The 12577-nt window shown below is 39.2% G+C and overlaps 1 protein-coding gene across 1 annotated transcript in view; it reads right to left on the reverse strand.

The window, feature by feature from the left end:
• The window catches only part of FAT2 (FAT atypical cadherin 2), a 75849-nt gene that overhangs the window by 41766 nt on the left and 21506 nt on the right, over positions 1 to 12577 (reverse strand). Inside the window, exon 8 of the mRNA XM_003404612.3 lies at positions 11916 to 12126. Coding sequence (XP_003404660.2) covers positions 11916 to 12126 — 211 coding nt within the window. The remainder of the gene's footprint in view (positions 1 to 11915; positions 12127 to 12577) is intronic.

Consider the following 12577-nt stretch of genomic DNA (forward strand, 5'->3'; position numbering starts at 1 on the left):
TCTCATCCCCCCTCCAGACAGGAAACGTTAACATAGTTTCATGTGTCTACTTGATCCAAGAAGCTCATTCTTCACCAGCATCTTCTTCTATCCCATTGTCCAGTCCAATCCCTGTCTGAAGAGTTGGCTTTGGAAATAGTTCCTGCCTTGGGCTAACAGAAGGTCTGGGGACCAGGACCACTAGGGTCCTTCTAGTCTCAGTCAGACCATTAAGTCTGGTCTTTTTACATGTATTTTGGGTCTGCATCCCACTGCACTTCTGCTCCCCCAGGGGTTCTCTGTTGTGTTCCCTGTCAGAGCAGTCATTGGTTATAGCCGGGCACCGTCTAGTTCTTCTGGTCTCAGGCTGATGTAGTCTCTGGTTTATGTGGCCGTTTCTGCCTCTTGGGCTCATAATTACCTTGTGTCTGTGTTCTTTATTCTCCTTTGCTCCAGGTGGGTTGAGTCCAATAGATGCATCTTAGATGGCCTCTTGCTAGCATTTAAGACCTCAGATGCCACTCTCCAAAGTGGGATGCAGAATGTTTTCTTAATAGATTTTATTATGCCAACTGACCTAGATGTCCCCCAAAACCATGGTCCCCAAACCCCTGACCCTGCTACACTGGCCTTTGAAGTGTTCAGTTTTTTCAGGAGCTTCTTTGCTTTTTGTTAAGTCTAGTTGTGCTGACCTCTCCTGTACTGTGTGTTGCCTTTCCCTTCAGATAAAATAGTTATCTACTAATTAGTGGATACCCCTCTCCTTCCCTCTCTCCCTCCTCCTTCTCATAACCATCAAAGAATATTTTCTTCTCTGTTTAAACTATTTCTGGAGTTTTTATAATAGTGGTCTTATACAATATTTGTCCTTTTGCAACTGACTAATTTCACTCAGCATAATGCCTTCCAGATTCCTCCATGTTACGAAATGTTTCACAGATTCATCACTGTTCTTTATCAATGCGTAGTATTCCATTGTGTGAATATACCATAATTTATTTATCCATTCATCTGCTGATGGGCACGTTGGTTGCTTCCATCTTTTTGCTATTGTAAACAGTGCTGAAATAAACATAGGTGTGCATACATCTGTTTGTGTAAAGATTCTTATTTCTCTAGGATATATTCCAAGGAGTGGGATTGCTAGATCATATGGTAGTTCTATTTCTAGCTTTTTTAAGGAAGAACCAAATCAATTTCAAAGTGGTTGTACCATTTTAGATTCCCACCAGCAGTGTAAAAGTGTTCCAGTCTCTCTACAATGTCTCCAACATTTACTGTTTTGTGTTTTTTGGATTAATGCCAGCCTTGTTGGAAATCATACAGAATTTTTAACTGACCTCTATGTAATTATAAGTTTTAGTATCTTTGGTTGTATACTTGATAGATGATAAATATGGAGTCATAAACTGTCAAAACTGACAGGACTTTAAAAGCCATCTTGTCTGCTCCCCTTACCATCCGTGATGGGAAAATTTTTGCCAAGCTTGGGGAGTGAGTGGCAGGGGATGAAGTAGGGAGGGACTGAATAGAACATCCAGATCATGAGGCTTCTGGTCAAGTGGACTTTCCACAATGCCTATATTTTCTAAAATTCAGGTATTCTTATATCACCTTTACTTTTTTTCAATATCCAATCACTATCTATGCTATTTTATACAATTTTTCATTGAAAATTTTCTTTAAATGTATTTACTTTTTAAATTTCAATTAAATATTTTAAAAAGACAACTTCATATTATTGCCTTATAAACAAAACCATTATTGCTTGCTGTAAATCGAAAGTTACCATAAAAATAAGGCAATGAATTAAACCAGCTTGTCAAAATCTGGATAAAATTTATTGCTGGCTAAAAGATCTGAGGCTGAAACCTATCCTCTTTCCTCAATAAAAAGAAAAAGTAGCAAGTTTTAGAGATACCCTAGTACCCAATCGAGGCATCATCCTTGATTTAATCAGGAAGCCAGAATGAAAATCAAAAAGACTTTCCCCGAACCTGATGACCTATTTGATGCCATGACTGAGTAACACTGGAATAATTTTGCTCACTACTAGAGGTACAGGTCTTATACAAGGGGGAAATATTGTTCTTTACTGCTCTTATTCCCTTTATCACACGGGTGCATGTTTATGATTTCAGTGACAAGGCATATGGTTGTTTCATCATAAAACATCCAATCTGGGAGGCGGAGCCAAGATGGCGGAATAGTCAGACGCTTCCATCGAGCCCTCTTTACAACAAAGACCCGAAAAAACAAGTGAAACTATATTTGTGACAAGCTAGGAGCCCTGAGCATCAAAGGCAAGCTTAGACAATGAACTGAGGGCCAGGAGGAGGAAGAGGCCGTTCGGAAGTGGTAAGGAGTTACCGGACCTGAATCACGGGGAGCCCTCAGGCACCATTCCCGGAGCCGCAGTGGCGGCAGCAGGCTGGTACTAGCGTTTGGCCACAGTTTCCTCAGGGAGAAGCAGCCAGCCACACAGCCCACTCACACCTCCGGAACCTGAGGAGAACGGTGCTCTCGGCAAAAGCTAAGTACTTGCGTATATTTTACCACGCCCCCCTCACCCCCAAGCCGTCTTCAGCGGCTGAATCCCTGGGCCTGAGATAGACCCTGGTAAGCACCTAGAGCCATCCTCCCGGCCTTGGGGAAGGAAAAAATTTGCAACTGGGGGGAAAGATAATTTGCTAGCTCCACTAACTGGGGGAGCTCAGGACAGAAGTGGCTCCTGTCCAGGCATAAACCGTCCATGGACCTTGAGCACCTTTCCCTTCTGCATGGACCTCTGTGGGCCTATTTCGGGAGAATAGGCCCTTGTTGGCAAACTCCAACCATTTCAGCAGTGCGGCAGAGAGGTGGGTGTTTGACATTTGACATTGCCTTGCCTATTAAACAAGGTCCTCACCTACCCACATCAGGGACCTACGGACTGGTAGCTCCACTCAGGTCACCCAGCCACCTGTGACAGGGGTCCAAAGATAACTAGTACCTCCCATTCCTTACAACCAAAAACTTTGGGTGTCCATGGTCCCTCTGCAGAACCTACCCACGAGCACGCTCTAGGGAACAGAGACATGTTTTCCTCAGAGGCACTTGAGGGTCGGTCCTCAGCCCCCGCCTTGTTCAGAGCATGACCCCCTGCTGCAATCACATACCGGTATATATGCCAATCACCCCTGCCCCTCTAAGACTGTAGGACAGAGCCTGTACCACACACTTGATGATCAGCTACCTGGACACCTGAGCTGAATTCATACAAGAAAACTGAATGGACTCCTAGACGGATATACCTGATAACAGCTCTAGCAAGCTGGGGACAGGACACCAGAGCTCCAAAGGCAAAAATAATCAAGCTAGCTCACTCAAGCAACCCATAGGGGTATACCAAAAAAAAAAAACAAAGCAAGCAGCTACGACACAGTAAGCAAGCAAAAACTAATACAATAACTTATAGATGGCTCAGAGACAACAGTCAATATCAAGTCATGTAAAGAAACAGACCATGGTCACCTCAACAGGCTCTCAAAACAAAGAATCCGGGGATCTTTTAGATGAAAGTGCATTCCTGGAATTACCAGATGCAGAATACAAAAGCTTAATATACAGAACCCTTCAAGACATCAGGAAGGAAATGAGGCAATACACAGAATAAGCCAAGGAATACATAGATAACGCAACTGAAGAAATTAGAAAGATTATTCAGGAACATGATGAAAAATTTAATAAGCTGGAAAAAATCCATAGACAGACAGCAATCAGAAATTCAGAAGATTACCAATAAAATTACAGAATTAGATAACTCAACAGAAAGTCAGAGGAGCAGAATTGAGCAAGTAGAAGCTAGGATTTCTGAACTCGAAGATAAATCACTTGGCACTAATATATTTGAAGAAAAACCAGATAAAAGAATTTAAAAAAATGAAGAAAACTTAAGAATCATGTGGGACTCTATCAAGAGAAATAACCTATGAGTGATTGGAGTACCAGAACAGGGAGGGATAACAGAAAATACAGAGAAAATTGTTGAAGGTTTGTTGGCAGAAAACTTCCCTGATATTGTCAAAGATGAGAAGATATCTATCCAAGATGCTCATCGAACTCCACATAAGGTAGATCTTAAAAGAAAGTCACCAAGACGTATTATTATCAAGCTTGCCAAAACCGAAGATAAAGAGACAATTATAAGAGCAGAGAGGAATAAAAGAAAAGTCACCTACAAAGGAGAGCCAATAAGAATAAACTCAGACTACTCGGCAGAAACCATGCAGGCAAGAAGGCAATGGGATGATATATTTAAAAAATTGAAGGAAAAAAATTGCCAAGAATCATATATCCATCAAAACTGTCTCTTAAATATGAAGGTGAAATGAAGACATTTCCGGATAAACACAAGTTGAGGGAATTCATAAAAACCAAATCAAAACTACAAGAAATACTAAAGGAAGTTCCTTGGTTAGAAAATCAATAATATGAGGTATCAACCCAAGACTAGAACACTGGGCAGAGCAACTAGAAGTCAACCCAGACAGGGAAATCCAAAAACAAAAGCAAGATTAAAAAAAAAAAAAAAGCCCAACATAGGGCAACGGTGATGTTATTATATAAGACAACCTTAAAATAATAAAGAGGGACTGAGAAATGTAATCATACACCTTCCATATGGAGAGGAAGTTACAGCGATATAAAGAAATAAAAGTTAGTTTTAAATTTAGAAAAATAGGGGTAAATAATAAGGTAACCACAAAGGAGACAAACTATCCTACTCATGAAAATAAAATACAAGGGAAAAATACAGACTCAGCAGAAACAAAATCAACAACAACAAATATGAGGAAAGGACAATATATAAAGAAAATCTACTCAGCAGATAAAATCAACTGGGAAAAAGAAACTGTCAACAATACACAAAAAAAGACATCAAAATGATAACACTAAATTCTTACCTATCCATAATTACCCTGAATGTAAACGGACTAAATGCATCAATAAAGAGACAGAGAGTGGCAGAATGGATTAAAAAACAAGATCCATCTACTAGAGACACACCTTAGACTTAGAGACACAAACAAACTAAAACTCAAAGGATGGAAAAAAATATATCAAGCAAACAACAATCAGAAAAGAGCAGGAGTGGCAATATTAATTTCTGACAAAATAGACTTTAAAGTTAAATCCATCAGAAAGGATAAGGAAGGACACTATATAATGATTAAAGGGACAATACACCAAGAAGATATAACCATATTAAATATTTATGCACCCAATGACAGGGCTGCAAGATACATAAAAAAAACTCTGTCAGCATTGAAAAGTGAGATAGACAGCTCCACAATAATAGCAGTAGACTTCAACAAACCACTTTCGGTGAAGGACAGGCCATCCAGAAAGAAGCTCAATAAAGACACAGAAGATCTAAATGCCACAATCAACCAACTTGACCTCGTAGACATATACAGAACACTCCACCCAACAGCAACCAACTATACTTTATTTTCTAGTGCACATGGAACGTTCTCTAGAATAGACCACATATTAGGTCATAAAGCAAGCCTTAGCAGAATCTAAAACATTGAACTATTACCAAGCATCTTCTCTGACCATAAGGCCATAAAAGTGGATATCAACAACAGGAAAAGCAGGGAAAAGAAATCAAACACTTGGAAACTGAGAAATACCCTGCTCAAAAAAGACTGGATTAAAGAAGACATTAAGGATGGAATAAAAATATTCATAGAATCCAATGAGAATGAAAACACTTCCTATCAGAACCTTTGGGACACAGCAAAAGCAGTGCTCAGAGGCTAATTTATATCAATAAATGCACACATCCAAAAAGAAAAAAGGGCCAAAATCAAAGAATTATCCCTACAACTTGAACAAATAGAAAGAGAGCAACAAAAGAAGCACCAGAAGAAAACAAATAATAAAAATTAGAGCTGAACTAAATGAAATAGAAAACAGAAAAACAATTGAAAGAATTAACAAGACCAAAAGCTGGTTTTCTGAAAAACTGAACAAAATTGATAAACCACTGGCCAAGCTGACAAAAGAAAAACAGGAGAGGAAGCAAATAACCCGAATAAGAAATGAGATGGGCAATATTAAAACAGACCCAACTGAAATTAAAAGAATCATATCAGATTACTATGAAAAACTATACTCAAATTTGAAAACCTAGAAGAAATGGATGAATTCCTGGAAACACACTACCTACCTAAACTAACACAAACAGAGGTAGAACAAGTAAATAGGCCCATAACAAAAGAAGAGATTGAAAAGGTAATCAAAAAACTCCCCCCCACCCCCACCAAAAAAAAGCCCTGGTCCAGATGGCTTCACTGCAGAGTTCTACCAAACTTTCAGAGAACAGTTAACACCACTACTACTAAAGGTATTTCAGAGCATAGAAAAGGATGGACTACCAAACTCATTCTATGAAGCCACCATATCCCTGATACCAAAATCAGGTAAAGACACCACAAGAAAACTATAGACCTATATCCCTCATGAATGTAGATGCAAAAATCCTCAACACAATTCTAGCCAAAAGAATTCAACAACATATCAAAAAAAAAATTCACCATGACCAAGTGGGATTCATACCAGGCATGCAGGGATGGTTCAACATTAGAAAAACAATTAATGTAATCCACCACATAAATAAAACAAAAGACAAGAATCACAGGATTTTATCAATTGATGCAGAAAAGGCATTTGACAAAGTTCAACACTGATTCATGATAAAAACTCTCAGCAAAATAGGAATAGAAGGAAAATTTCTCAACATAATCAAAGGCATTTATACAAAGCCAACAGCCAACATCACCCTAAATGGAGAGAGCCTGAAAACATTCCCATTGAGATTGGGAACCAGACAAAGATGCTCTTTATCACCACTCTTATTCAACATTGTGCTGGAAGTCCTAGCCAGAGCAATTAGGCTAGATAAAGAAATAAAGGGCATCCAGATAGGCAAGGAAGAAGTAAAAGTATCTCTATTTGCAGATGACATGATCTTATACACAGAAAATCCTAAGGAATCATCCAGAAAACTACTGAAACTAATAGAAGAGTTCAGCAGAGGATTGGGATACAAGATAAACATACAAAAATCAGTTGGATTCCACTACACCAACAAAAAGAACATTGAAGAGAAAATCACCAAATCAATGCCATTTACAGTAGCCCCCAAGAAGATAAAATACTTAGGAATAAATCTTACCAGAGATGTAAAAGACTTATACAAGGAAAACTGCAGTACACTTCTGCAAGAAACCAAAAGAGACTTACATAAGTGGAAGAACATACCTTGCTCGTGGATAGGAATACTTAACATTATAAAAATGTCTATTCTACCAAAAGCGATCTATACATTTAATGCGATTCCGATCCAAATCCCAAGGACATTCTTTAATGAGATGGAGAAACACATCACCAATTTCATATGGAAGGGAAAGAGGCCCCAGATAAATAAGGCATTACTGAAAAAGAAGAACAAAGTGGGAGGCCTTACTTTACCTGATTTTAGAACCTATTATACTGCCACAGTAGTCAAAACAGCCTGGTACTGGTACAACAACAGATACATGGACCAATGGAACAGAATTGAGAATCCAAACATAAATCCATCCACATATGAGCAGTTGATATTTGACAAAGGCCCCAAAACAGTTAAATGGGGAAAAGACAGTCTTTTTAACAAATGGTGCTGGCATAACTGGATATCCATCTGCAAAAAACTGAAACAAGACCCATACCTCACTCCATGCACAAAAACGAACTCAAAATGGATCAAAGACCTAAATATAAAATCTAAAACGATAAAGATCATGGAAGAAAAAATAAGGACAACATTAGGAGCCCTAATACATGGCATAGACAGTATACAAAAAATTATAAAGAATGTAGAAGAAAAACTAGATAACTGGGAGCTCCTAAAAATCAAACACCTATGCTCATCCAAAGACTTCACCAAAAGAGTAAAAAGACTACCTACAGACTGGGAAAAAGTTTTTAGCTATGACATCTCTGATCAGCACCTGATCTCTAAAATCTACATGATACTGCAAAAACTCAACTGCAAAAAGACAAATAACCCAATTAAAAAATGGGCAAAAGATATGAATAGACACTTCACTAAAGAAGACATTCAAGTAGCTAACAGATACATGAGGAAATGTTCATGATCATTAGCCATTAGAGAAATGCAGATCAAAACTACAATGAGACTTCATCTCACTCCAACAAGGCTGGCATTAATCCAAAAAACACAAAATAATAAATGTTGGACAGGCTGTGGAGAGATTGGAACACTTATACACTGCTGGTGGGAATGTAAAATGGTACAAACACTTTGGAAATTGATTTGGTGCTTCCTTCAAAAGCTAGAAATAGGACTACCATATAATCCAGCAATCCTACTCCTCGGAATATATCCTAGAGAAATAAGAGCCTTTACACAAACAGATATATGTATACCCATGTTTACTGCAGCACTGTTTACAATAGCAAAAAGATAGAAGGAAGCAAGGTGCCCATCAACGGATGAATGGATAAATAAATTATGGTATATTCACACAATGGAATACTACACATTGATAAATAACAGTCAGGAATCTGTGAAACTTTTCATAACATGGAGGAACCTGGAAGGCATTATGCTAAATGAAATTAGTCAGTTGCAAAAGGACATATATTGTATAAAACCACTATCATAAGAACTTGAGAAATAGTTTAAACTGAGAAGAAATCATTCTTTTGTGGTTATACAAGAGTGGGGAGGGAGGTAGGGTGGGAGGGGGCATTCACTAATTAGATAGTAGATAAGAACTTTTTTTTTTTTTTTAAGAACTACTTTAGGTGAAGGGAAAGACAGCACACAATACAGGGGAGGTCAGCACAATTGGACTAAACCAAAAGCAAAGAAGTTTCCTGAATAAACTGAATGCTTCGAAGGCCAGCGTAGTAGGGGCAGGGGTCTGGGGACCATGGTTTCATGGGACATCTAAGTCAATTGGCATAATAAAATCTATTAAGAAAACGTTCCGCACCCCACTTTGAAGAGTGGTGTCTGGGGTCTTAAACGCCAGCGAGCAGCCATCTAAGATGCATCAATTGGTCTCAACCCACCTGGATCAAAGGAGAGTGAAGAACACCAAGGACACAAGGCAATAACAAGCCCAAGAGACAGAAAGGGCCACATGAACCAGAGACTATATCATCCTGAGACCAGGAGAACTAGATGGTGCCCGGCTATAACCAATGACTGCCCTAACAGGGAACACAACAGAGAACCCCTGAGGGAGCAGGAGAACAGTGGCATGCAGACCCCAAATTCTCATAAGACCAGACTTAATGGTCTAAGTGAGACTGGAAGGACCCCGGTGGTCATGGCCCCCAGACCTTCTGTTGGCCCAGGACAGGAACCATTCCCGAAGCCAACTCTTCAGACATGGATTGGACTGGACAATGGGGTGGAAAGGGATGCTGGTGAGGAGTGGGCTTCTTGGGTCAGGTGGACACTTGAGACTATGTTGGCATATCCTGCCTGGAGGGGAGATGAGAGGGTGGAGGGGGCTAGAAGCTGGCGAAATGGACACGAAAAGAGAGAGTGGAGGGAGAGAGTAGGCTGTCTCATTAGGGGGAGAGTAATTGGGAGTGTGTATATGGGTTTTTGTGTGAGAGACTGACTTGATTTGTAAACTTTCACTTAAAAGGCAGTAAAAATTATTAAAGAAAAAATACATCCAATCTGATTCTTCAACTCTTTGAAATCTTTCTCCAGCTGACTAAACAAATTGACTCTGACTCATGGCGACCCCACGTATGTCAGAGTAGAACTGTGCTCCATAGAGTTTTCAATGGCTGATTTTTTCACCAGGACTTTTTTCCAAGGGATCTCTGGATGGCCTTGAACCTTTAACCTTTCGGTTGGCAGTAGAGAAGGTTAACCGTTTGTACCACCTAACTCCGTAGGTGATTTCGCAATTTACTTTTGTCATACGGATGTTAATTAAGTCGAAGAACTTGGCTTCAATGAGTTAAGCAGCAGGTTAAAAGCTGTTCCATTAAAAATAGTCAAGTACAGGAACCATTCCCGAAGCCAACTCTTCGGACAGGGATTAGACTGGACAGTGGGGTGGAGAGGGATGCTGGTGAGGAGTGAGCTTCTTGGATCAGGTGGACACTTGAGACTATGTTGGCATCTCCTGCCTGGAGGGGAGATGAGAGGATAGAGGGGGTTAGAAGCTGGCAAAATGGACACGAAAAGGGAGAGTGGAGGGAGGGAGCAGGCTGTCTCATTGAGGGGAGAGAGATTGGGAGTGTGTAGCAGGGTGATGTGGGTTTTTGTGTGGAAGACTGACCTGATTTGTGAATTTTCACTTGAAGCACAATAAAAATTAGAAAAAAAAAGTCAAGTAAACCACCTAAATATAATTGTAACTTCTTAAGTTATCCTGATGAGATTAAAAAAAAATGGGACACAAATTTGTATATTCATTATGATCTCAATAATGCAAAAAGATGTATAGAAAAAACATGAGAGGGAAATACAGAAAATTGCTGTCTCTGGCTAATAAAAATTATGGCTGAATGCTATATTCTTCTTTATGTATTTCTATATTTTCCATATTTTTGAAAATGAGCATGTGCTACTTACATAATCAGAAATATATACTTTAAACAATCTTATCTGTAAAATAAGATTTTTACCTCCATCAGCAATGTTATCAATGAGATAAAAGTTGTGATTATATGACATAAACTACAAAAAGCAAACAACTAATTGATTATAACTTGTATTATGATTCCTCAGGGATGAATAGACTTCTAACAACTGGCAAGGTATAACAACTTCCATTTCTTCAAAAAAGAGAATTTTAAAAAAGCTCTGATTTACTGAAAGTGTGTAAGAAACTGACAAGCAATAAATGAATATTTTGCTCTCTGAGGGCAGAGACCAAGTCAGGTTCACCTTTGTCCCTCCACACCATCCAACTCTATGAAGCATTAATTATTATTAAAGATAATAATTATTAGTAAATATCATTAATTATGCATTATCAGCCATCATAAATAATCACTAATAATGAGTTGAACTCTGGTTGTTATCATTTTCGTTACATTAATTAGTGATAATTAACACTTATCAGTGATAAAAATAACCCCTGGCATTTGTGTGATATTTTACAGTTTACGACAGATATTGAAACCCATTGTCTCTTTTAATTTTTACCAAGACTTTGCGGTACAGGTAATATTATTCCCATTTTTGAGATAAAGAAAACCATATAACAGATGCTAAATAACATTAGTGGCATGAGTAGAAAATGAAAGTTACTCCTAAAGCTATGCCATGCCCCTTACAAAGTATTTATAGATCCCTTCTATTGTACGTGGAATCCCTGGGCGGTCCAAATGGTTCATGCGTTCAGCAAGTAACCAAAAATGTGGAATTTCAAACCCACCCAGAGGTGCCTCAGAAAAAATCCTGGCAATCTACTTCCCCAAAATCAGCTATTGAAACTCCTTGGAGCACAGTTCTATTCTGACACACTTGGAGTCTCCAGGAGTTGGGATTGATGTGATAGTAACTGGTTGACTCTACTGTACAGGCACAACGTTATCACATTTGAAAATGTTGCACCGACTTCATAAGCAGCTTCTGTACATGTAGATGGAGGTAGGTTTATATAATGTATATATAAATTCCCCATAACTTGAGTTAGTTCCTCTGTTATTAGGTTATTACCATCTTTGGAAGTGCACTAACTTAGGTCATTATAGATCTGTGGAATGCTCTAGAACTATAATTTGCCAAAGCAGAGTAGAGAGCTTGATACTTGATTTATTTGCAAAATCATGCCTCTGGTGCTTCCCTGACTCCCAAAGCACCCTCCCCTATATTCTGAACGCATGGCCAGGCCTCTCACCTTTCTGGAAGGAGTAGTGGACCTCAGCGTTGGCTCCCCGGTCGTCATCTATGGCTCGGACCTGTAGCAGATCTGTGCCAGGGGCTGTGGTGTCAGGGACCTGTGCCTCGTAGTGGAGCTGGGTAAAACGGGGAGGGTGGAGGTTTTTATCCTCCACATGGATGGTTACCCACACAAAGTTCCTCTTGATCGGCATCTCCTGGTCTCGAACCTATGGGCCCAAGGGGCATGGGGTGAGCCGCAATTGGTATGGAAGGAGGCAGGGTTAGCTTAAGGTCGATGAAATAGAATGGCAATTAAAAACATACCTAATTGCAATTCTCTGTATTCCTTTGATTGTTGCTGCAATTTATGCTTTTCTCTTTTTTAATAAATTTAGCAATTAGTAGTTGTTAAAAACAAAAAACCCATTGCCATCAAGTGGATTCCAACTCATATCGACCCTATAGGACAGAGTAGAACTGCCCCATAGGATTTCCAAGGAGCAGCTGGTGGATTTGAACTGCTGACCTTTTGGTTGGCAGCCCAGCTCTTGATTACTGTGCTATGAGGACTCCTACTAGTGGTTCTTAGGCTTAGCTATTTGAGTCAATAATTCCATTTTAGGACAAAGGCAGAAAAAAAAGCAGAAAAGCAAGCTTAATTCGGTATTTCCCAAATGA

This window comes from Loxodonta africana, chromosome 2, assembly GCF_030014295.1.
Source record: "Loxodonta africana isolate mLoxAfr1 chromosome 2, mLoxAfr1.hap2, whole genome shotgun sequence".
NCBI classification, from domain to species: Eukaryota; Metazoa; Chordata; class Mammalia; order Proboscidea; family Elephantidae; genus Loxodonta; species Loxodonta africana.